Source organism: Microtus pennsylvanicus, chromosome 8 (genome assembly GCF_037038515.1).
Source record: "Microtus pennsylvanicus isolate mMicPen1 chromosome 8, mMicPen1.hap1, whole genome shotgun sequence".
In the NCBI taxonomy this organism is placed as follows: domain Eukaryota; kingdom Metazoa; phylum Chordata; class Mammalia; order Rodentia; family Cricetidae; genus Microtus; species Microtus pennsylvanicus.
In genome coordinates this window covers 15,572,049-15,598,876 of record NC_134586.1, presented here as the reverse complement: position 1 = coordinate 15,598,876, position 26,828 = coordinate 15,572,049, and the positions used below count along the sequence as shown (strand labels likewise).

Sequence of the window (26,828 nt, the reverse complement as noted above, 5' to 3'; positions counted from 1 at the left end):
TAAACCCTAGTTCATACAGGCGGTGCCCCTATCATCCTACTTCGCTTTTGTCCCCAGATACTGAATACCCTGCCAATCCAGTTCCCTATTTTCCTGGATGTTGAAGACTGTTCTTAAGTTGACTGACCTTGTAAAATTTGCTGTTCTTACAAAACAAAAGGTCCTAAGCCTGATATTTCTGCTTTTGTAATCAAATTTGCTTACTCTGATCAAAAAGACAATCACAAGCCCCAAAATTATAACTTCTAGGGTTTTGTCTTTATAAGCCCTGGACTGATATGGTAAGGGGCTGCGTCTTGGAAGCACTCTCAGGTATGTAAACATGGTGCCAGGTTTGGGTGCTGTACCTAAATAGAAAGTCTCTTATTAAAACTTATTTGTGGTCATGGCGAATCTCTGAGCAACCCCAGACCCATGATACCTTAATTATAGATCATATATATTTTATATATAATACAAATATATATATATACATATATATATATGTATATATATATATATATATGGAGAACAGTCAAACCTAAAATTTCATTGTATTGTCATCTTTTACAGTTAAACAAACTTTCCATTTGTTTACAACATGGAACTACCTTTATTCTATGCCTGAGAATCAGGCCTGATATCAAAAAAAAATCCATACAAACTTTTATCTGATTACTCCAACTTCTACTTTATTATAAAAAAATTTATTCCTATCTACAAAGATATCTAAAGCATTCTAATATCATTTTTAAAAAAAAATCAAAGAAACACATTAAAATACTCAAAGTATTCAGAAGTTATCTTGGGATTTTAACAAAATCTTAGTCCATTCACTTCAGATTCATGTTCACACAGGTACCTACGCTCAGCCACAACAACACACGGAATAAAACGTACAACAGTGAACAGCAGGACTGAGATGGTGCGTGAAGAGCAGTGCAGACCCAGAGTGCATGTTCTGCGAAATGGAATTTTCAGTTTTGAGCTATGTTTCTCTTTAGGAAATAACCCTTTGCAACTCCAGGGATGTAGCTCAAGAAGAGAGCACTTGCCTTGCCTCAGTGAGGCCTTGGGTTTGTCTAGCACAGGGGAAAAAAACAGAAGTAACACCATCACTGCAAGTACATGAAATGCATGTTTAGCTAAGTAGAAATGTTATTATTTATTCTTTCTATTCAGCACAGATACATTAAGCAGTATTTCACAGCTTAATATAAAAGATACTATTGCAAAACAATTGGTTATATGATAATCTATGATCAAGATTATTTTTTGAAATCTCATTTTAAGTGATTAGATACTGTCTTCCTTCTCCCTTAATGCCTTAAAAAGAAAATCCACAAGAACTATAAACATGGCTGTTCTATATCTTCTGTAAAAAACAAAACTATATTGTTGTTTTTTGTATTTCTTAATTTTATAAGCTTTATTATAAAAAAATGCAAATAAAACTCACACACCAAAACCAAGCAGGCTCAAAGTCTATACATCTCAGTGAACTTCTGTACAGTTTTAATATCAATTCTGAAGCCATAAGCTTCACATTAGATTTTACACATTCACTTAATGGATTTATTCACCATTAAAAACAAAAAAAAAATCCACAACCGCATTAGAACTAGAAAAACAATTAGCTTTACAGCCTTTTTCATATCTCATGTCCATCATGTACAGTCTTCCCTAATCCCCTAATATTTACCCTTTCCTACTGTTATACTGTATCTTTATAAGTGTGTGTGTGTGTGTGTGTGTGTGTGTGTGTGTGTGTGTGTGTGTGTGTGTGTTTGAGTAGATTCCCCATATGTTAGAAAACATCTAGGTTTTTTTCTTTCTGAAATTATGAGCCTTCATTGAATATTTTACATTCTAAGTCCATCCATTTTCCTGAAATTTTTTTTATTATTCTTTGTGTCATTCACATCATTCCTCCCGGTCCCACCCATCTCCCTCTCCACACCAAAATAAACAAAATAAGATTTAAGAGAAGGAAGGAAGAAAAGAAGGATGGACGGACAAAAATAGGAAAAATCTCATCATGGAAGCCACAGTGTAACAGTGAGTTGCTCAGTAAACCCCTTTATGCACATAAATTTACATGCAGGTGTTTATTGAAAAGAATCACTGTTCAGGTTCGAGGCCTGTGGTCTCTGCTGCACCATCGACAAGGAGCCCTCACTGGGACTCTTCCTAGACAACAGGTTGTGCCCTGTGTCATGGAGGCCCTATAGTCCTGGGTCTACAGGGCTGACCCCACCCTCACCCAACTCCCTACCCCCATGTTCCAGCAGGTCACAGATGGGCTGGATGTTGGGGTTGGACAATATATAATTCTGGTTCTGGGCCTGGGTCCTTTCAGCGTTTGTTGGCCTGCCAGCTCCCCCGTCTTTGCCACTATGGTGGGCTCTCCAGAACTGCCCTGGCTAGTTCATCCCCTTACAGTGATGAGCAATGGGCAGGGCCAATTCTGGAAATTTTTGTGTGTGTTTGTGTTGTATGTATGTATGTATATATTAAAGTATATTAAAAGAAAGAAAACAAACTATCTTTTTCCATTATACATACCAATCCAAGTTCCCACTCCCTCCCCTCCTCCCATTCCCTCCACATACCCTCCCACCCCACCCCTTCCAATCCTCAGAGAGGGTAAGGCACATTGCTTTGGGGGAAGGTCCAAGGCCCTCCCCACTATATCTTCTCCTGGAAATTTTAAATTTTACTTTTATTTAGAGCTGAACAGTGTCCATAATATTATCCATTCATCTGTTGACTGACACGAGGTTGATTCCAATACTTTGCTGTAGTGAATAAAGCAGCAATAACCATGGACATGCAAATATCTCTATGTTAGGGTATATAGTTCTCTGGACATGTGCCCAGGAATGAAATCATGAGGTTACACAGTAATTCTATTTTAAATTTTTTGAGGGATCTCCAAACTGATTTTCACAAAGGTTCTCTTAATTTGCACCCCCACCAACTGTGGATAAACATTGTCATTTAAGAATAAACCCAACTTTCCATAGTCAAGTATACTTGAAAACAAAACCAGGAGTCCCATTTCTCCTGCTCCCCCACCCTTTAGCAGTGAGAAGTGCTTACCAATGGAGAAGACTAGACAAAGAAACTGGAGCCTTCTGTACATTACACAGACACTTACCCGTTTGAAGGGTCTAAGGCAATAGCTCTGGGTTGATCCAACTCTTGCCAAAATAAAACTTTTCGTAAAGATCCATCTAAATTAGAAACTTCAATACGATTAGTTTCAGAATCTGTCCAGTACAATTTTTCTCCAAGCCAATCACATGCCAGCCCATCCGGGGACAATAATCCAGAAACGACAACATTCTGTACACTCTCAGTTTTGTTAAATTCTGTTCGCTTAATGGCTTCTTCGCTGACATCACTCCAGTATATCAAGCCATGACCAAACACAAAGTCCACCGCAGCTGCATCCTCCAAGCCTCCAACTACAATCGTTGCATTCTCTTTGCCATTTGTAGCATCAACCAATCTCAAGTCCCGTCTGTTTGCATAAAGCAACAAAGGGGCCGCTGAAACAAAAAGAAAAATACATAAGCAAGAAAGAAGAAAACATATCAAATCTTATGAATTGGGTTTCAAATTAGCATCTGTGACCAAATACTATCAAAATTAAAGTGGGAAATAAAAAGGCTAGAGAGTGGTTCAGCAGGTAGAAGGCCTGCTGTTCTGGCAAAGGACCTGGGTTTCGTTCCCAGCACCCACATCAAGTGTTTCACAACCACTGGGTCTACAGACGCTACACATGTGGTACACATAAACTCACACAGTCACACATCCACACACATAAATAAAACATACTTTTCTTTAAATGGGAAGTAAATCAATAGCGAACTGGCTAAAATCTTTTCACATTTAAAATGTTTTTCTAGCACTTTAAAAAAGAACATAATGAGAATTGAAATAAGTTCCACCCAGGTGTCTTTTCTTATTGAGTCTGTCAGACACAATTTAAAAACTTACACATACTAAAAAAGAGTAACTAAAACACTCATGCTCTACTAGTAGGAAAAGAGTTGGCAAGTGTTCGGTTAGCTGTCCGGTTACAGAGCTGGTGATCAAACCCAGGGTCCTCCAGTATGCCATGCAAGCACTTCACCATGAACTACTGCCTCAGTCCCAGCTGACAGTTTATTAATGGCTAGATGTACAACTGGCCATATGATCCAGCTACTACACACTTAAGTATTTGCTAAGGAGAAATAAATACATATCAATATAAACACTGACAAATAAATGTTCAAATAAATTTGTTTGTAATATCATAAATTAGAATCACCCCAAATGTAATCAACAACAGTGATATATTAATAGAATAAGAAGTAGTAGTACATATTTGCTGTCCCAGCACTAGAAATGAAGAGACAGAAAAATCAGAGCTCAGTTTTCCTTGACTACCTAGGGATTTTTAGGTCAATATGAGCTAAAAGAAGCTGTCTCCAAAAATCAAAGTCAACCACCATTTCTAAGAAGTAATGAATCATTTATACATGAAAAATGAATTAATTTCTAAGTAAAACATGGAGAAAGATGCTAAAGTAAAAAGAAAACTATTTCATGATGCTCATCTACGAAATCATATAGAAAATGTCAACTAATCTAATCTGACAAAAGGATGATCTTCTTGAGGTGAGCTGTGGAAAAGAACAGGAAACAAGACTTAAGTTCCCATTGTTTTTCTGCAGTGCTAGGAACTGAGCCCAGAACGTGAATATGCCAGGCAAGCACTCAGCACTGAGCCGCATTTCCCACACGGGTATAAGGAAACTTATTTCGATTATGAAGACAGCTTCACAGCTGTATGTACATATCAGACCTTCCCATATTTTACGCTTTAAAAAAGCAACATCTATTGACATACAATATCAGTATCTTAATACAACTTAAATAAGCAGCCTAGCAGAACCTAATACTATAGCTTTTTATGCTGTTCAATATTAATAATCTCTAACTAGATCTAATATCACAATTAAACATAAACCCTATCAGAGAGAAATAACATTTAACTTTGATAAAGTTGAGCTGCTAGGACCGTAATAGTATAAATTCTGGGGTTTTTCTATTAAATATATATCCCAAGTTTCTGATTTACTTTCCTAGTATCAAGCAGCAATTAAACACTGAGTGCCACTGTCCTACAGAGCTTCCTGTGTTAATGGGAAGTCATCACTGCACAATGAGTACCATCAGCCATATATGATCACAGAGCACGTAAAATACAGCTAATACGATACTAATTTTTCACTTTATAAACATTAGTTCATTTAAACTTAATGAACAAATATGGGTAGTGTCAGCAAAGGAAAGTGATGATCTAGAAGCTAGAACAAAGGCCACAAACAAGGCAACAAGAATGATAATATAACACAAAATCCATGATATTCTTTCATAGTTACATAAGGTCTAAAACTGTTCAAAGCCCAACCCAAAAACTATCGACACTAACCATTTTCTTTTCAAAAGTATTTATTGGCCGGGCAGGGGTGGCTCACACCAACACTCAGAAAGCAGAGGCAGGTGTATATTTATGTGAATTCAAAGCCAGCTTGGTCTACAAAGCTGAGTTCCAGGACAGCCAGAACTGTTAGAGAAACCCTGTCTCGAAAAAAAACAAATTAAAAAAAACCTATTTATTCTTATTTTATGAGTGTTTTGTTTTCAGTAAATAGGAAAAGATTTATATGATCTGAAAATAAGCTTCTCTCTGTGTGTGTGTGTGTGTGTGTGTGTGTGTGTGTGCACTCTCTGCCTACACATCTGTTCACCACATGCATGCCTGGTGTCCACAGAGGCCAGAAAAGGGTGGCATATCCCCTGGAACTGGACTTACAGATGGCTGTGAATATTAGTAATCAGAACCAGGGTCCATGTGCAAGAATATCAATTGAGCTTGACTATCCACCCCTAAAAGTAACCCCTCTTTTATAAATTACAACTAATTTGAAAAAATAAGTGGCTCATAAAACTACAAAAAAATATAATGGTTAAGCCCATGTTTAGAACCGCACTGGTCAAACAAGTGTTCTATTCATCTGTTAGATAACATGAATTTCTGATCCAACCATACTGAAACCCAGGGTTCTCCGTCAAACATCTGTGGGCAACCACTTCACTTGAGAAATAAACTGAGTCCTTTCGTCTTACTGTGCAACTACTACAGACTTTAGATTCCCCTGAACTCATGGCAGACTTGCACACATCACACTAATGAACCAGTCCCAATAGTCACTATTGAATAGTTTTATATTCAGCTTTTTATAGTATAAGCCAAAAAGAAACATCAGAAAAAAACATTCCTATTAGTGAAGGGTTCAATGCCAAAGGCTGCAGAAAACTAAAAAAAAAAAATTTCCCAGGACACTTAACCCTTACAATTCAAGAGTAAAAACAATGTAATAGTTAACAGATACCTTCTTTATGGCTCTATCATTCACGAAGGAAATATACACTAAACGTGTTTATGGCATTAAGTGACAAGAGACTTGTCAAATTTTAATATTTCCACTGAACAGTTTTCTCTACAAAAATTTAAAGAACTTTTCTGGTAATTTAAAGTCTCATGAGTTTTATGGGTGTCACTGGAGTTGGAGGAGAACAGAAGCCAACTAATAGTTTTAATTCTGTAGTGCTAGTTATGGTTGAGCATTCTGGGGACTGGACATTAACCTGTTAACAGCTCTACCTGTGATTGCAGGTTTCTAAGGACTGTACACTAACCTGAACATTAACAAAAAGTCCATCTGTACAGTTACTCTTCTGATGCATGAATAGGGTCTACAACATCGCTACCCATATCTGCTGAGTAGTAGACAAAACTGTAATGCCGTTTATATCTACTAAATGCAACAGACTCCACACACTCGTTTCCTGTCAGCATGCACAACACACACCGTGTGCTCACTCCACAATGTTTACCTGACTTCATTCAAACAGAATTCAAACAGCAGTCACATTTCTTTAGCAAACACTTGCAGGAGCTCAAGAATCTGTTCTCCTTCATCAAATCCCTACCAAACTCCTTCCTGAACCTCCTCTGCACTACAGATTCCCACACATTAACCCTCCAATGGATGTGAGGGTATCTGTTACCCGACTAATCTTCAGGGTGGGTTTGGCTGATCTGGCTGGCTAGGCGAGTGTTGCCTTCCTTGCTCACTGCTTCCATGTGCATCCCTCCCAAAACTGTGCACTCGGTCAAAGAGTGCACAAAATACTTTTATTCACAAAATAAAGAAGGACCAGTCTTCAGTCAAAGGTACAGGAGTAGCTGCACTCCCCTGCTAGAATCTCCAAACAAGCTCTCAAGGTCCACTTAATTTCATTCTCAAATCAACGTGTAAACACAGTGTCTCAGGAAGAAGGATTAAATGCCAGACATCCCCCCACCCCCACTTTGATGGAAACAAGGTCTTGCTCTGTAAACCAGAATGGTCTCAAACAGTCAAAATTCTCCCTGGGTTATAGGATATAAGCAGGGGTCACATCTTCAACATCTTACTTATACTTCTCAAAAAGTTATCTGGGCCCTGGTGTGACACACACACCATCAATCCCAGCACAGGAAGTAGATGGATCTCTGAAAGTTTAAGGCCAGCCTGATCTGCATAAGCATCTGTAGGCCAGCTAGGGCTACATACCTATTTCCCCTGTTCTCAGAAGAAGGTGGAGAATGCCCTCCCTTTGTGGGATCAAGCAACATTTCAGGTTCACTCTTTCTGCAACTTAGCTCCATCAGCTGCTCCACCTCTTCAAAGGCCCGTGGCAAGCTCAGGTATCCAACACTAACCTTGCTTACTATCAAGAAAATACTTCTCTCTCCTAACTACACCTCACACCACCATCCACTCTGTCTACTCAACTAAACCTGCAATCTTCAAGGCTTAAATAAAACCTAACTAACAACCTTTTCTTGGTTCTTATTCTTTACTTCTCTACAGCAATCGCTATAGTCCTACCAGTAGAATGTTCTCTCCAAACCATACTACCTATTATTCTGTCTGTTTCAATTCTCCTACTTCTTATACATAGTATTCCGAGACCTCTAGTCCCCAAATAAGAAAATGAAACAACTTCCCAGATTCTCCTGATCATCACGAAACTCTACACAACTTTCTAAGCCATCCTCTTCAACCTAACTTAACATCATCTTCTGTCCAGCCCCCCCCCCCGGCCTTTCTTGGGTGGGGGAGGGGGGCTGCAATCTTCCTATCATTGACTTAAAACTCATTACTTTTCCCTAAATAAAACTCTTCAAAGATGCTCCAACTCTTTGTGGGGTGGGGATGGTACAGGTCAGTGTGTGCAAGTGTGGATGACTGCGCAAGCCCAGGCATGCAGACACGTGGACACCAAAGGTGGACATCACAAGTCTTTCTGAGACAGGATCTCTCGTTAAGCCCAGACTGGTTGGCCCCAGTGCTGGGGTCACAGCACACCTGGCTTTACAGGTGCCTGGGATCCACACTCAGGTGCTCACACTGGCACAGAGGCACTTTTACATAGAGACATCTCCCCAGCCCAGGTCTCCTAACCTTACTAAGAGCATGCCTCCTTTTTTCCCCTGCCAATTACCGTGTAATTAACTCTTTTTTACCATTTCTGTAAATGTGCCCTCTCATTTCTAGAACCACTCTGTTGCCCTAGGCTTCATCAGCTCACATCTACACTACTCTAACAATGAATGATCTCGACATTGGAATATATGGTTGTGCTTCACCCAACTCAAAAGCTTTCTCATTCCCTTTGCATAAGACATGAAGACTCAACAGCTCAGTTTTCCACTATTCAACTTCCTCCCTGAACTCCAAATTCATTTTTTACCACTTCTGCACATAAAAACAGAGTTTAACATACAGACTGGGAGCACATCACATATAATCCATCACCAGTGTACCCACTTTCCCACTCGCTCATGCCTCTCTCCCAGTGAGCAAATCTAAATCCTTCAAGGCTAGATTCAAATCTTATCTACATCTTTCCTCTTTGAATCTCCACAATGTAGAGCCCACAGTCTTTTATCACTTAGTATTAGCTTTTGTTTGCTTGTTTAAACATGGTCATTTGGGGGAGAGGGGGCTGGACTATAGATACATACTAGTACACCCAGCTTTTTTGTTATTATTTTATTTTTGAGTGTGTGTGTGTGTGTGTGTGTCTGTGTGTGCATGCACATATCACTACTTTAATGCCATATGACAAGTTTCAGAAGTCAGCTCTTCCTACTGCATAAGTTCTGGAAATGAAACGCAGGTCTTCGTGCTTGGGGACAAGTGCCTTTACTCAGTGAGTAATCCCACCAGCTCCACACTAACCTTTTTTGAGGTATATTTTCTACCTCAACTAGGATCTCAGCTCCTTGGAAATAAGAGCTATATATATGCCTTATAAGTACTTTATTCCTGGTGCCTAGCTGAGTTCACTACACACAGTAATATGGTAGATATGTTTACTAATATTTAAAGGCAATTTTCCAGGACTAGGGATATATTTCAGTGACAGAGCACTTAAATGGCATGAACAAAGTCATGGCTAGACCCCAGTCTTGCCAAAAACAAAAACAAAAAGCAATCTTCCACATTTCAAAGCTAATCTAAACTTCATTTAGAGACTGGAAAGCTAGCTCAGCAGGTAAGATGCCTGCCAACAAGGCTGATGACTTGAGTTCAATTCCCAGAATCCCCATAGTGGCAGAAGAAAACTTATTCCTCCCAAGTTTCCTCTGAATTTCACAAGTGCACGCACAAAATAAATAAACAGATGGATAAATAAATGAATAGGGGAGGGAAGGGAAAGGAAGGGGAAGGGAATGGAAGGGAGGGGAAAGAAGGGGAGGGAAAAATCTACCTTGCAAGGTAAATAGGCTCTAGGGTAGAGTGCTTATCTAGCATGTGAAAAGCCATTAGAAGACATCCCCAGCCCAGAAAAACAAACTTATCTACTAAAAAACTTTAAGTTCTAACCAAGAGTCATAAACATCCATGAAGCTACCCACTGGAATGGCTTTAAATGTAGTCAGGCTTCTATCATCCCTTAAACTTTGGCTTAAGCACCCTCAGCTTCAACAGATGTGATTCCTCTCCCCTTCCCTTCTGTACCCTTCTTTCTTTCTTCTCTCTCTCTCTCTCTCTCTCTCTCTCTCTCTCTCTCTCTCTCTCTCTCTCTCTCTGCAATTTTGAGGACAGAACAAAAGCGTTATACATTCTAGATTCTAGGTAAGGGTTTACCACCGACCACAGCCTAGCCCCTGAAAATCCTCTCTTAATCATCATTCAGCAGTCAGCAGACCACACCAAAAGTTATTTGCTAAACTGACCTAGTTCTGACACCTGCTAACCTCAACTAACCTAAACACCTCCCCAGCAAAAACCCTACAGCACTGTCACCATTACCTGTTAAAGAGTCTTTCCGTATATTTGTGAGATTCCTAAAGGTCCTACTATCAAAACATGACCTTTTGTTAGGCATTTTTCTACTTAGGCCTGCCTAAAATTTACTTCCATTCAATATCTGGATGGTGACATCACCTGTAAGGGAAGAAAACTTCATCTATGGGTGTGTGACAACCCCAGCCCAAAGACAGTGCTCTGAGAATAATTTGAATGTCTCTCCTGTTTAGAGATGTGGCTAGGCTGTGTTCCTGAGATCAACTTTTTTTAAAATGTGTCTGTATGCAAGACTGTATGTCATGTGTATGCCTGGTGCCCAAGGAGGTCAGAAGAGGGCATCAGACCCTTGGAACTGGTGTCACAGATGGACATGAGCTGTTGTGTGGTTTCGGGAATTGAAACTAGGTCCTCTACAAAAGCAACAAATGCTCTTAACCCCGACAACCGAGACAGCATCCTGAGCAAAACCTCTTAAACTAGTTCTTTCCACACCTCTTAACTGCTGGAGTAGCGTAAGGAACTGCTTCGGATCTTTCAAAGAAATCAGTTCCTCTGCCTATGGTCTCTGACACTAACAGAAGTATTCTAGGGTCTTTCTTCCACTTTCCCTTTCCTCCTACAGGCGGTAACACAAAGGTATTTCCTTGGCTCTTCACAAAGGAGCACCCTTTTCTAGACCCTTTAAACCCTCACAAGGAACTTTAACAGATGCCTTCCCTCTTCTCTGACCACATGCTGTACTCTCAAGACACCAAACCAGCTCAATGCCTCACAAATGGCAAAATTCTACTAAAGATAATTGAGAAGAACTTCAATGTCCTTAAAAACCTGCAATCTTCTCCTACTGGCTCACCTAGGTGCACGGCCTCCATCACCCCCCCCCCAACACACTCTTCCTTACTTCTGCATTCAACCTCCTTGAAATCCTTTCATGTACCTTTCTTCAATACCCCAAGCTCCTTAAGCTCAATGACCTGTATGTTAACAGATTCTTCCCCCTCATCTCCAAACTCCCAAACACCATAGGCCTGCATAAACCTGAGGCTGCCCATCCTCCCCCAGGGATTCATGCAGAAGTCAGAAATTGAGCTAGAAGCGGGTTCTTATACACTCAGATGAGATTTGGAGACAGCCAATAAGACAGCTGATCTCCCATCAGTCCATCATTCCTGAGATATCCAAAATGTGCCTTTCAAAAGTATTTTTTATAGAAACTAACCCAAATGTTTTAAATCACCTGTAATCCCAGCACTCAGGAAGCTAAAACAGAAAAATTTCTAGGCCAGCCTAGATTCCAAATCAAATCTAAGGAAATCTAGATTACACAGTCTCAAAAGGGGGAAGTTAAAGTGAATTTGGTTCATCTAACGAGAGACGAATTAAATATTGTTAGTTTACTAAAATTTACACAAGCATGTGGTTCAGCACAATACCCATCAATATCCACAAGGTTCTGGGTTCAATTTCCAGCATGAAAGAGATGAAAAATAAAACATTGCAAGTGGTAATTAATGTATTCTATGTCTTCTAAGCTACTCATCATATATATACTAGCATAAATCTTTATTTTCTTTAGATATATTTTGCTAAACTTTTATAAAGTTTAGTTGACCAAATCAACAAACATTATACCTGCATTTGCATTTAGTTGAAAGGAGTCATTAATCTGACAAACTCTACTTTAACAAAAATTATATATTGTAACAAGCCAATGTAGGCCAGGAAAAAGGTCAGTTGGTGAAGAGCTTGCTGTACAAGCATGAGACCTGAGTGCTCATCTCCAGAGCCCATACAAACACAGGGGAATTGTAGTACAACCTAATCCCAGTGCTGGAGGCAGAAGCAGGTGGATCCCTGGAACTCTAGCAATGCAGCATGGCTAAATCAATGAGCTCCAAGTTCGGTGCAAAACCCTGTCTCAAAAAACAACGTTTTGACATCTGGCCTCCAAATGTGCACACTGCATGTGCTCACATATGCACGCATGCATCATACACTAACCCAACGTAAAGATAGCGTCCAAAATCTTTAGTACTATTAAACTTCAGAGTTGTGCTACATTAGTTCACGGATGTTTATTACCTAAGGTTATTTTAAGTAAACTATAATACTGAACATATTTTTTAATTATGTAGTTTCTTGCCTCTTACTTTTATACCAGAAAAGCTAAATATGTAAGGGGGGTTGGGTGTATTTGCTTGTTTGTCTGTTTGAGACAAGGTTTTTCCGTGTCACTCTGGATGTCCTAGAACTCTGTAGACCAGTCTGGCCTGGAACTTAGAAATCTACCTGCCTCTGCCTCCCAGGTGATGGGATTAAAGGACTGTGCCACCACACTCAATTTGCCACACTGAAACGCTGTACTGGGCCAGGATACAGCTCAGTGAGCATGTGTAAGGCCCCAAGTTTGACTCTCAACACCACTAAAAAAAGAGTTATAACGAGAGAGAGAGAGAGAGAGAGAGAGAGAGAGAGAGAGAGAGAGAGTTGCGCTGTCAAAAAACATTCAGCTATAAAAAGGTGAAAGAGGTGTATTCATAAGTTCTATTCGTCTACTATGAAAAGCTGATGTCCAAGTTTCACAATTATCTACCAAGTAGCTTTCTCTTAAAACATCAGTTGCTGCAATTACATGAACTATAATTTTATATGTAAATGAGACTATTCAAAATGACACACAGGAACAACTTTGTATGCAAGATACAAAGGGTTATGTTTTTGTGAAGGGAAAAGACAACAGTTTTGTGCTAAAGTCAAATGATCATTGTTATGAAATGAAATGTACGACATAATAACAAAATCTAAATGGCTATAAAAGTTTTTAATTTATTCATAGAAAAAAATGTTGTTCAAGTCAAAATTAGCTAGGCTCCAATAAGTTTATATACAAGTTTCTTTGGAATCTTTATAAAAATAAATTTTGGTGTTCCCTATTAAAATTAATAAATATTCTTAAGTTAAAGGTATGAGATTAACAGATCTAAAAGGTTTGCTTTGCCTTCTAAATAACTACAATAATCCCTCTGGAAAGCATAGGTTCTCTATCCTATCAGCTTAATGTTGATTTTATTATGCTCTGGATTATTTAAAAACAAAAACAAAACAAACAAAAGCCTAATTTAATAACTATTTTTTACCATTGTATCACCTCCTATGTGATCCATAATCCTACCTATATTACCAAACATTCAGTCCTCTTAACAACAAATAACATTCTGCCCTTTCAAACTCAAATCCTAAATGAAGTGTCGAAGGTATTGCCTTTAAAACTCTCAGAGGACCCGAGATCTTTTTTTGTTAAAATGTAAAAGTTCAAAGTTAACAATAATTTTGTTTATCTGATCAAACATTAAAAATTCTATTGGTAGACACTATCAAAAGAAAGTTTATCCTCCCTATGTTATAGAAGTATATATTATAGGAGTATAGGGGAGACATTTATCTGAATTATTTCAAAAGATGTACACAAGTATAAAACTGCTAGAAATTAATGATGAGTTTCTATTATCAGAGCTCTGGTCTCCAAGAATACAATACAGTGCAGTCCATTCCTATTATACTTTTGGTTCAGTGTTAACTTGGTCGCAATTAACTTCTTTAATTTGAATGCAGTAACTTCCAAGTAGACTAGGGTTCTTAGTTGAAAACTCATATCATTAACTTAAGATATTTTACTGTATGGACAAGAAGTGTTCATTCCAAACTTACTAAGTCTTTTAATTGATAATGTTTATTTGCTCTTGACATACTCTATGTTTGCTTGGTATTTTGAGAACACTATGTCTGCGGATTATATCTTTAGCCTTTTCTCTGGAAATGTTATATTCTTCTATATTCACTTATTGGATATACTAGCCACTCCCCTTTTAAAATAAAGTTTATCAGTCTGCTTACAGGCATCTTAAATAAAACTTTTTTGGATGGACCCAATTTGGTGTGCATGCTTCAAAAACCACTACACACAATACAACTGCATTATTTTTGTTGCAACCACTCGTTAGAGTTAAAGTCATACCATGTGATTTTACTCTGATGCTTCCTGGGACACACTTGCAAATCAGCAAATATTCATCTTCAAAAGAAAAAATTGACACTGAAAAAAAGGCCACTGTGCCAGGTGACTCTTGTGCACAGGTGTCCAATGGCATCTCTTTAGATGACACAAAAAGACTGAGTCAGGATTTCCAAAAAGCAGGTAGACAAATAGATGGGTTCATGAAACTAACACACAGACCCAGCAGAACAAGAATTAATTACACAGAGCTGAATGACCTGTTAAAGGATGATTGTGGGTTTTGTTTAAAATATTGCTGATGCTTTAATGCCCTACTTCCTGGATGTAAGTAATACCTCTCTCTCTTTTCTTAAATTCTCCATTGCTAGTAACAGTCTAATCCTTTGTAATCTAAGCGTTACCTTTTCTTCTTGCCTATCTCCTCAGTTCCAAAGTTCCTCCTGAATACAGTTACTCCCTAAGTTCACTCAGTCTGTCTCCAAACTGGAAGCACCAGATGGGCTGAAGCTTCAGTCTCATGGGATCACAGACTTTAAAGGAGCTCCACGTAGCAGAGTGTACTGGCTATGTTCAGAGCTTCCTTGGAAACCTGCCCTGCTTTCTGGCTTATAGAGTTCCCAGTTTCACAGGTACATAAAGGATGGTGACTTCCTGGCAAGCCCCAAAATCCCAGAGTATTTGGAAAACATCTGAAATACAGGAATTAATCCAAATCTTATCCGGAATTGAAACCTGATGGTGAGTTCTTTAATACTTATATTTCTAGCCTCAAAAGGCTTTTAAAAAATCTAATCTGAAAGTCCTTTCAAAATTCTGTGCAAAGTCATTAAAAGACCCATTCGATGTGTGGCAAAGTACTACTCTTGTCACACCCACGAGAGCAATCAGGCCAACTCTAAAGAGGCTAGCCTCACAACCTCACATTCTGTTCCATCTCCAAGGGAGACAAGTTCTGTTCTAGACAACAGGGATCTGACAAATGCACATCACAGTCCCTGCTGACTAGGCTTGACCAAACTTCAGCCAGACTTCGTTCCTCCAAGCCCTTAAACTTTGGCTCACCCTAAGTTTAAGAAAGCAGATGCACAACTTGCTCCCTCATTCCAAGTATCAGCTGAGCAGACAAAAACATAATTTTCCAGTTAGACGTTCTGATCATGCAATCTGCTTACCCTCTCCACTTGGCTCAACTCCCACGGAGTTCCTGCTGGCTTTCTGGCCCTTCCCTAGAAACCAAGTGTCCCTGTATTTGGTGCTGAACTAGGTGGTGGGCTAAGGAAAGAGCTTTTGCTAAGATGAACCTCTCTTCTACCTAAGTACAGACTGGTTTTTATCTGCAATCCTGTAACAAACCATCTACTTGCAAACTCCAAAATCATTTTATCTTTTATAAAAAGTGATTAGCTGGGTGTGGTGACATTTGCTTGCCCAGCTACTTAAAAAGATGAGGAAGAAAAATCACTTGGGACCAGGAGTTCATGGCCAACCTGGGCAACATACCAAGCCCCAGTCTCAAAGATCAATAAATCATTTTTCAGGATCATTCCAAAAACCATAATAAACACAGTGGTACACTCACATAATCCCAGCTGAGATGGGAGAATTATCAATTACAGACCACCCTGGGCTCATGGTGACACCCTGTCTTAGGTTAAAAGGTGGAAACACTGAAGGTGCAGCTGCAGAGCAGAGCACTAGCAAGGCAACCTTAAGTCAGCCGCCCACCTACCTAAGGTGTAAAATCAAACAACACAGAATTCTAAGTCTTTTCTTATTATTCTAAATATGAGTTTAGTAGATATGGACTCGGTAGATGTGAGTATCAAAAGTAAAATAGTTTATTAAGGAAGAGTTAGGAGGATGACACAGTAAAGTGCCTTGCTGCGCAAGCATGAGACCCCAAAGTTCAATACCCAGAACTCAGGTTTAAAAAACACCTAGGAGAGACAAGCAATCCCTGAAGCTCATGGCCAGCAAATCTAGCCAAATTAATGTGCTCCAAGTCTCAATACATAGGGCGGGTATCTGAAGAAAATACCCAGCATCAACCTTTGGCCACCACATGCGTGTGTACACACACACGTACACACACGTGTACATACACACACAACTGGTTTATCTAAGACACAGCTATTTATAAGTCAAAGAGAAAAACAAGAAATGCTAGTAAGCATCTAGGTAAATCTCAGCAGCTCAACAGAAATACTACTCTGTAATCTATTCAGTAACCTCAAACAGTTGTTGAGGTTTCTGCTGTGTGTAGTGACACATGCATATAATCCCAGGACTCAGGAAGCTGAAGCAGGAAGATTCCAAGTTCCTGGCCAGCTTGTACTACACAGTAAATCCCTTTCTCAAAACAAATGGGGGAGGGTAAAGTTTTAAAAAATGACTTAAGGTAAAGAATCCAACAATCAAGCCCATATTCACTTCACATATCTTAAACAATGCAATTAGTCAGCTATAAAGAGGGACTAAATACAGATTCATGTTTACGATAAATATTACAAAAATTATGCAAAATGAAAGAGGCTAGACACAAAAAGCCACACAATGTCTCATAAAGGGCAATCCACAGAGGACACAGAGGATACACAATTACCAGAGACTGGGACAGAGAAGATACAAAGGACTGCTAAGGGGTTTGAAGACTACTGGCAAATACTAAAAATGTTCCGGAATAAGATCATAGTGATATCTACAACTTTGTCAATATACTAAAAACCACTGGACACTTAAAAATGGAGATTTGTATGCTATGTGAACACTTTTACATTTTTACATTATGTGAATTATGCCTTTTTAAAAATGGGTTTAAAAGACTAGTCAGAGCCAGAAATGGTAGAACATATCAATAATCCAGCATTCAGGAGGTAAAGGCAAAAGGACCACAAGATTTGAGCTCTCTCCAAAAAGTAAGGACTGAATGCAGTTCAGTGGAGCGTGCTTGCCTTTATGCACAGGCCCTGGTTCCACACCTAACATGGGGGTAGAGAGGAGCACAGTACAGTCACTTTCCACTCTTCCTCCTACCCCACACCTAACTCAGGCCACCTACCAAAACCTGTAGATGTAAAAATTTTATATAAAATGTGTAGTATGAGCATTTAACACACATGCATGGTGTGCACATTTAACACACACACAGACAGACATTCCACCCTGAATTCTTTAATCCTCTCAAGAATATAGCGCCTCACATAAGCACTTTGTAAAACATGTTACACTGTTGTTTAGGGAGTAAAGAGAAGAAGGGAAAAATCTGTGTATTTAAGCACAGATACAAGTTTCTTTCAGGGTTTTTTGAGACAGGGTTTCTCTGTGCAGCCCTGGCTGTCCTGGAACTCTCTGTGGACCAGGTTGACCTCAAACTTACAGAAATCCGCCTGCCTCTGCCTCCCAAAATATGGGAATATTCTTAATCTTCACTTTCTAATAAAGTTGGCCGATAAATAATAAAGATTCTTACTCTAATAATCTACACCGTGTGACCTGGGTCTTACAGTGATAAAGTAACCAAGGCCAATGCAGAAAATACCTCCTAGTCAAGTATTTGGTAAGGTAAAAACTGTATTATCTGAGTGACCTTTTTTCTTGTGGGGGGATGGCAACTATGATCAGGGTGACCTCTGCATTTTCTCTTCACACTAAGAACCTGGTATCAATTAGTCACTTACATACTTCAACGTCATCTTGCATCTCCAATCTCCTGAAATTAGTTCCAAATGGTCAAAGCACTTATACATGGCCCTTCTAAGCAAACTAAACAACAGAAAATAGACAACAGACCCACTGCATCCAAGTGCAATCACTCAACAAGAAGAACCCAAGCAATTTTTCTTGTTTTCTAATCTCATGCCTGAGCAGCTTGACCCTTTCCTGAGTATCATCACTGCCAGAACTAACACGCCGTAAGAAACAAAACTGTACTAATTTCGAACAACACCGTTTTCTCTGTACTTATGAATAGACAGACTTTTTATTTATTTAGAGCCTCCAAACTTCAATATTCCCGTCATAGCCTTCAACTAACTGGAATTAAAGGCTTGCACTGCCATACCCAGCAAAATAAATCATGTTAAGGGCAAACTGATTCTTCTTTATGTATTTGCCTTTCACAGTCATCCCTAAAGAGCAGTGCTTGAGTCATTAAAGTGGAACTTATTACAGAAGACACAGGAACACATGCTAAGGCTAAGAACGCTTAAGAACTTAGTACAGATAGCATCTACTCAGTCTTCAGGAAAAAACTCACCAACCGGATACTTCTAATCACTTTGATAAAATTTATTACTTGTACTTAACTCTTTTGTTTTTTCCTTTTTTCTTTGTTTAATTTTTCAAGACAGGGTTTCTCCATGTAACAGCCCTGGCTGTCCTGGAGCTCACTGTGTAGGCCAGACTGGCCTTGAACTCACAGAACTCCTCACAGAGATCTTCCCAAAGATTAAAGATTAAAGGCCTGTACCACCCACACCCATCTTACTTAACTCATTTACTAGGTGAAAAAGTATCAATCAATTGAGTTTGACTTCTCCACTCTTTAGCTTATTTATAGTCAACATCACTTAAATCAGCGTTAAAGCTATAACCCTTCAGAAAGTAAAAGGGGGCTAGGGGAATGGGCCAGTCCATAACGTACTATTTTTAAAATGTCTTTCAAGCAAGAGGACCTGAGTTTAATCCCTATAACCCATGTTTTATTAAAAAATAAAAGTAAACCCACAGCCAGAAGCAGTGGGCCTGTAACCCAGAAACAGGGAGGCAGGGATGAACAAATCACTGGGACTCACTTGCTATTAAGTCCCAGACCAGTGAGAAACCCTGCCTCAAAATACGGTAAATGCCGGTTTCTAACACCCCCCCCAACACTCCTCCCCCCCCACGCCCCTATACACACACACACACACACACACACACACACACACACACACACACACACACGACGTATTTGCACATGAAAACAGAAGGTGAAAAGAAAGCCGAGAGGGGCTGTTCACCTTGCAGTCCCAGCATGAAGGGAGGCTGAGGCAGCACAAGGGCAGCAAGTTTAAGGCCAACCTGGGCTACAGTGGGACTGCCAATAATGTAAAATAAATATAAAGTAGCCAGCAATCACCCTATTTCATATAAAGCAAGACACAAACATCAGAAGTAGAATGCTTCAGTAACAGATTTAAAACTTTCAAAAACACAGTCCTGAAACTATCAACAGGCAAGTGGTAACTGAAGCATAGTGTGCATTTAAATGTTTAAAGTTGGATACATTTTGATAGGACTTTCTAAGACAAGATTTCATGTAGCACGGGATGGCCTCAAGCTCAGCTCTTGATCTTCCTGCCACTTCCTTGTAAATGTTGGGATTACAGCCACCAAGCCTGACTTAACCAGGAGCAGCCACCTAGTCAACGCCTACCAGTGGCAGTACTCCTTCACAAACCTTTTCTCGCTAATATCGTGCTGGTTATGATTGAACAGAAAGCAAAGCAGGCTATGTAACTTGCTTGTCAGAAGAGAGAGAGTGACAGAAAACAGGATGATAAAAACCCACCTTTCTAACAGAGTCTCTTTATAATCATCTCCAAAGATAAACTTTCACTAAAATTCCCACAGTGAAAACCAGTTTCCCAGAGTAGTTAGTACCAAATTTTTTACTTGTTTTTCCAATACATCTAAATTATTCAGACAAATTTTGTTCTAAGAAAATAATTACCATCAATGTATCTCTTCACAGAATTGCCTGATACTGAAAAAAGATAAGTGCTTTTTGATGGTCAAAGTGTGGTTAAGGACACAGGTCAGCTTAGCAAATGGGAACAGCTCTAATTAAAGAAAAAAAAATCCCTAAAAAACAGATGGATGGGTAAACATTGTTAGCACTTCTGATAACAGTAAACTGAAACTTAAAAGGCTTACAAATTATTCTCTAGCCAAATGAGCAAACCTAGGACAAGTAAGCTAGGACGAAAGCACCAGATCAAACAAAACCAACTTGTCATCAACATCACCAATTCACCTGAGTCTGCCTAAAACTCAAAAGATCACCTTATCTTCTCCAGTGTGTTTCTTACAGCAAAAGTTACCTAAAATGTTTTTTTTTTTAAAAAAAAAAATGTTTTAAAAAGATGGTTCAGGCCTTTTCGTCAAGATGGCGCCAAAAGCGAAGAAGAAAGCTCCTGCCCCTCCCAAAGCCGAAGCTAAAGCGAAGGCTTTGAAAGCCAAGAAGGCAGTGCTGAAAGGCGTCCACAGACACAAAAAGAAGATCCGCACATCACCCACCTTTCGGCGTCCCAAGACCCTGCGGCTACGAAGGCAGCCTAAATACCCCCGGAAGAGCGCGCCCAGGAGGAACAAGCTTGACCACTATGCCATCATCAAATTCCCCCTGACCACCGAGTCAGCCATGAAGAAGATAGAAGACAACACACTTGTGTTCATTGGAGAAGTCAAGACCAACAAGCACCAGACAAACAGGCTGTGAAGAAACTCTGACATCGATGTAGCCAAAGTCAACACCCTCACAAGGCCCGACAGAGAGAAGAAGGCATATGTTCGGTTGGCTCCTGATTATGATACTCTGGATGTTGCCAACAAGATTGGAATCATCTAAACTGAGCCCAGCCGGCTAATTCTAAATATACACTTTTTCACCATTAAAAAAAAAAAAGATGGTTCAGTGGGCAAAATGCTTGCTATGCAAACAGGAGGACCTGAGTTCATATTTCTAGCACCCATGTAAAAACCCACACAGCAATATCTGTAACCTCAGCATGGGGAAGTAAAGACAGAAGTGGAATACCCCAGGGGCTTGAGATCAGCCAATCACTGAAACCCACATCCAGTGAAAGAACCTTTTTCAAAATATAAGATGGAGAGCAATTGAGGACACACGGAGCGCATGCCCCTACACAGGTGCACAAGCATGAAGGCACATAACAAATACACTGTCAGGAGTCAAGCATGGTGGGACATGCCTGTAATGCCAGAACCTAGGAGGCAGAGGCAGGAACAGCTAGTCTATAAGGAGACCTGTCTCAAAAAGGGAAAACAAAACAAAAAAAACATACCACTGTCAAGTCTGAGTGCTACTCTGCAAGGAAAGCTACAACTGACCCCTGTACCTTCAAGACTTCTCAAAACCCTTAAATGGGCAGAAATCTCCAAAAGGGTCCCTTGCATTGATGAAGACAATAAGGTATAAGGAGACTTAGTGACCAACCCAAGCACAGAACACCAAACTTAGAACTATGACCTAGATCTCCTGATTCCCATGCCAAAGACTATTTGACGGCCCCAAAACTTTGTAATACCTGATTTAAAGGAAAATCCATTTTGAAAGACTCCATTTTCTACGAATGTAAATTAGAAACACTTTAGGTTGCTCTGATCCCATTCACCAGTCCACAAAGGGGGAGAAGGGGTAGGAAGGCAGGTAGCAAAGAGCTGTCACATAACAAGGCCAGCCACAAGTGGGACATCTGCAGATCTACATCACACTCCCTTCACCACAAGGATCAGGAACTCCTAAGAGAGCCAAAAGTCATGGAGGTCAGAGCAAAATAATGTCTATACACGACAGGACCACAGCACTCAGGAACTCACAGCAGCTGGGGTTACCTGCACAAGACCCGCACAAGATCAAGTCTGTCAGCATTCCAACATGGAGGTGGGGAGCGGCTCATGAGCCCCACTGCTACCTGAGGAGCTATGGACAGCTGATGGCTTCTGGGAGAGGAAAAGTCAGTTGTATGGCCCCCGTTAGGTTTACTACATTCCAGTAAATGGCTCCAAACTCAGGAGTATACAGGGCAACACAAATTGCACTTGGTGGGTTATTTTGAGAAAGAACTCTAGAGTGAGGGCAGATTTAGGAAAAGTTAGGGGGAGGAGCTAGGTGAAGGAATGTGGGGGGATGAATATAACCAAAATACATTGTATATGTGTATAAAATTCCCCCAAAAATATTATACAGAATATAATTAGAAGTTTAAAAAGCCCCCTCAAAGAAAACCAAGCATGTATTTACTACGTACATATTTTGACATCATTTCAAAGTTTGTATTTTGTGTATTGGGGGTGATGGTTGTTGTTACTGATAAAGTTTGACTTACTATGTAGTCTAGACTGGCCTTATGAGCTGGAATTACAGGCATATGCTTCCATGCTTGCCTTCAAGTACTGTAATTCTTGACACTGTCTTCAAGAGGACCTGAGTTCAATTCCCAGCATCCACAGTGCTGGCTCACAACCACATGTAACTCTAGCTCCAGGGAATCCATGCTTCTGGCCTCTACATTCATAAATACAGACACACATAATCTTTTAAAATTAAAAAAAATAAATCTTTTATGAAATTGTAATTTTTGTTTGCCTTTTCAAGACAGCATTTCTCAGTAGCTATGGATCTAGTGCTAGAACTCGCTCTGTAGACCAGACTGGCCTTAAACCCAAGTGCTGGAATTAAAAGCGTGCGCCACCACCCAGCATAGAACTATAATTCTTTCCAAAAATATTTCATCTAGAAACAGAGATACTGTTTTTTTTTCTATTGGTACCTAGGTAGATTAGACCTAACCTAAGCTGTGAAGTCTAACAGAGCACAGCCCTGTCTGCCTGATGCACAGCTACCACGGGGAGCTACTCTGGGCACTCCTGCCCAGAGAAACTAGCTGGCCCCGCTCCTTGCAAATGACCACAATACCATCTACTTTAAACATTCCTGAAAATTAAATTTGTAATCACCAACAATCGAGGACACATCCATAATCAAAAAAGTTTCACACACAAAACCACACTTATGAGCTTCAGGAGGCTGGGGAAGGAGAATAGTCGCATTTAGAGGTCAGCCTGGGCAACTCAGAAAAATCCTGTCTTAAAAACATTTTTTAATTAATATTTGGAAAGCACTTTATATGTTCCTTCATTAAACACACCTAATAGCCCTGCAAATCAGACAGACAGGTATCATTACCCATGGTTTATAGATAAACTGAGGCTGGGAGAACCTGGGAGGCTGGGAGATGAAGATCTGGCTTTAAACTCAAGACTTCTGGGTTGAAATCCCCAAGTTTCAAATGTTTTTCCAATAAACCTCATCACCTGGTAACAGGGATAGTGGTGCTGCCCGACCATGGCAGTACTAAATGATTCTCAACTGCTGATAAACAAGGCCTCATGGCCCAAAGTCCCAGACTCACACCCAGTGTGAAGCGCCACCTGCTCTGTGAACTACAAGGAATTAAATCACAATTTGCTCCTGGAAAACTCAGGGCAACTGTCATAACAGAAGCTAACATTATCAAGGAGTAAAGAGAATTCAAACTAGGAACAAGAATCTTTTATATCAAAAGACAGTTTTACTGAAATGATATGTACTCACAATCAGTGCTAAACAGAAGAAAGATCGCCTTATTATGCTACATTTAAAGGAAGCTCCACTTTGGACAGTTACTTCTTCTGGGACTTGTTACATAGCATCATGCTTCTGAACTTTACCGCAAATACACCCAAGTCACGAATCTACTCTAGACTCAAACCTGGTATCACAATAAACAGCATTTGCACCACACCATGCTCTGCTGAGAACTGCAACTACACTATCAGAAGCCAAATCCAGCCTAGGTTATGGATTTGGGCTTTCACAACTCCAATCAATCCACTGGCTCTTACATTTAACTCTTAGGAACCTGTCAATTAAATTCGCAATTACAACTTCCTCACAGCTATAGCGAAATCTCCTTTCATAGTAGAGTTTACTATAACAAAATAAACACATACTTATTAAATCTCTAGAGTATGTAATGATATGAAGTCCTCTGCCATGGAAATTAAACAGCAATTATCTTTTCCGGAGTTTACAAGTAAGACTAGACAATTTGGGATATGCTTATTTTTAGAAAATGCTTACTTTACTTCTTTTTAAAGGCAACTACTCTTACTCAAATCCACACATATACGGAGATGACACACCTGTCCCGCTTGTAAGATTGATTGTTAGTTACTATTCTGCTTGGTCGACTTCCTTACTTCTGGAGGACTTACAAGTTTAGCTGGTTAAGCTAATAACTAAGAATTCCAGAGAGGTCCCATTAACTGGCACAGTGAAATTAAGAAAAGCAGAACTGCAAGCCACAGCGCCAACCACCACCTACATTCCTGCACAGGTCACACACTCAACAGCATCAGCCCAATCTCTCATCAACTGGAGAAGACCGTCGACAAGCTTTCCGCTTGGCAAACTGTCACACAGCAAAAAGCCAGGACGTAGGTGTCAGCTCCTCAGTCCAATTCCAAACACCACGGAGCCACTCAATTTAAGCGATTCCCATAGTAAATTACCCGGGGCATTCTGTTATTTACTAAAGTGCCAAGCAGTTCCCAGGGGTGCCCAGCAAATGATAATTTAGTTCCCAGGATAGGCTCCTCGCCACACGAGGATGACTTCCTTACTTGGTGCCAACTGTACACTTGCACACTCCGAAAACAGGGGGCGAGTCCTGAATGCCAGGGGTTGCGAGGACAACGTTTGTGTTTTTATTATGGGCTCAGAAGAGTCGCCAATGCTGAAAAGCGCGACCTATAACCCTAGAGTCAATTTCCAACTGTGCTCTCACCCAGGATCATTCTATCCCAAACGGAAGCCAATTATTAGTTGTAACAAGGCCTGGAGGGGAGAGGAAAAATAGTGAGGTTTGAAGAAGAAGAAAAAAAAAGTTCACCTAAGAGACACGGGAAAGGTGGGGGCTTCGAGGGAGGAGGTCAACACCAATGGTGCTGAAAGCCGAACTACAAAAGACCCTTTCTGCCCGGAGTGCAGGCAGAGCGAGGCACAGTCGGTCATTTGGACGGAGTGCGGGGGGCCGGGGTCACCCCCGAGGCCCGCAGCTTTGTCCGGGCGCTCCGCGGGGCCGGGCAGGGGTGTGCACCGTGGCCGGGCGCGGCCCCCGATCGCGGGCCCCTTTCTCGCGCGGCACCCGGGCACCAGGCCTCTTTCCCGACCGCTGTCCCCACCACCTCCCCTCCCCCTCTCCCCGACCCCGGCAACTTTGCCCCGGCCTCGCCTCACCTCTCAGCAGCACGCAGAAGCTGCAGGCCAGGAGGCTCCTCAGCACGGCCCCCATCTTCCCCGCTCGGCGCGCGCTCGCGGCCCTCACCGGCGACCGGCGGCCAGGGGACGCGCGAGCGAGGAGCCGGGGCGGCCGCCGCAGCGGCGGGTCTGCACGCTCATGCTTTCCGCGGCCGGGAGAAGACCGAGAAGAAGAAAGAAAAGGGCGCACGTCAGGGCTCTAGCGCGCCGCTCCGGCCCGGGCTCGCGCGACGCCAGCGCCTGCCCCCATGCCGCCGCCTCCTCCCGCGGCGCCCCACGTCCCCCGCGCGGCGCCTCATTCAGCCTCTTCCTCTCGCTGCGGCGCAGGGATTCGCCGCGGGGCCGCTGCCGTCTCCCTGCGCGCCCGACCCCTCCTCAGCGCGCGGCCGCCGGAGCCCGGGAGCCACCGCCACTGCGCGCGCCCACTCCCCGCGGAGTGTCCCTTCCAGATGGGCCTCGCGAGCCCCGGCAGGCGGACGGGGAAAGGCCTTCCCGGGGCGCATTCCAATGGGATTCTTTCCCCGGGCGGCGGAGGGCGTGAGGCGACGTCGGCCGACACTGGGGCCGGCGTGGTCGGGACTACTTTCTGCGTCCCGGCCCGTCGCCGCCCGCGCCGCTCTTTGTGCGCCCGGTCGCGGAGCCAGGTGGAGCTGCGGTGCCCGGGCTGCGCGGTGCATAGGGACATAAAAAGTGCGAGTGCGGCTTGCACACGCTGGACTTGCACTCGCTGGGAGCGGTGAACCGGGTGGACCATGTACAGAAGCCAACGCGAAGATTTCTAGTAGGCTGAATTGAGAATCGTCATATGAAGTGAAATAAGCCAGATCAGATTTAAGTAAAAACAAGTATGTTTTCTCTCAGTGTGCAGTCTTTTTTACATACACATATATATGTAGTCACATATATGCGAGAAAGACCAAACTTGAAAAGACAAAGATTGTGGGTCTTCGGCTTTATACACTCAGACGAGTATCTCTCATATGTGGATCTAGAGTGTGTGTGTGTGTGTGTGTGTGTGTGTGTGTGTGTGTGTGTGTGTGTGTGTCAAGATAGACGATGATGGATGGATGGATAGATAGGTTTACACATACATGATAAGAAACGTATGACTATCTGGGGAAAAGAAGAGAGCTAGTAAGGGGGGAGAAAGGGGTGCGCATAGGGGTTAATACGTTGAAAGAAAATTACATGTTTGAATCGTATCCCTCGTTATGTATAATGAATATAAACCAAGAAAAAAAATAAAGGAAAACAGAATTCTTTTCCTTTCCATACATTTTTCGTGCCTTTCCAGAAATACAGACTTTTTTGCAAACTAAGA

General features: G+C 41.2%; 1 protein-coding gene across 1 annotated transcript in view; it reads right to left on the bottom strand.

Annotated features, from left to right (window-relative positions):
• The window catches only part of Lrp6 (LDL receptor related protein 6), a 125,139-nt gene extending 99,472 nt beyond the window's left edge, over positions 1–25,667 (bottom strand). Inside the window, exons 1-2 of the mRNA XM_075982513.1 lie at positions 25,487–25,667; positions 3,140–3,533 (exon numbers count right to left, since the gene is read on the bottom strand). Of these exons, the coding sequence (XP_075838628.1) occupies positions 3,140–3,533; positions 25,487–25,541 (449 nt within the window). The 5' untranslated portion in view covers positions 25,542–25,667. The remainder of the gene's footprint in view (positions 1–3,139; positions 3,534–25,486) is intronic.
• Positions 25,668–26,828: the final 1,161 nt, after the last annotated feature.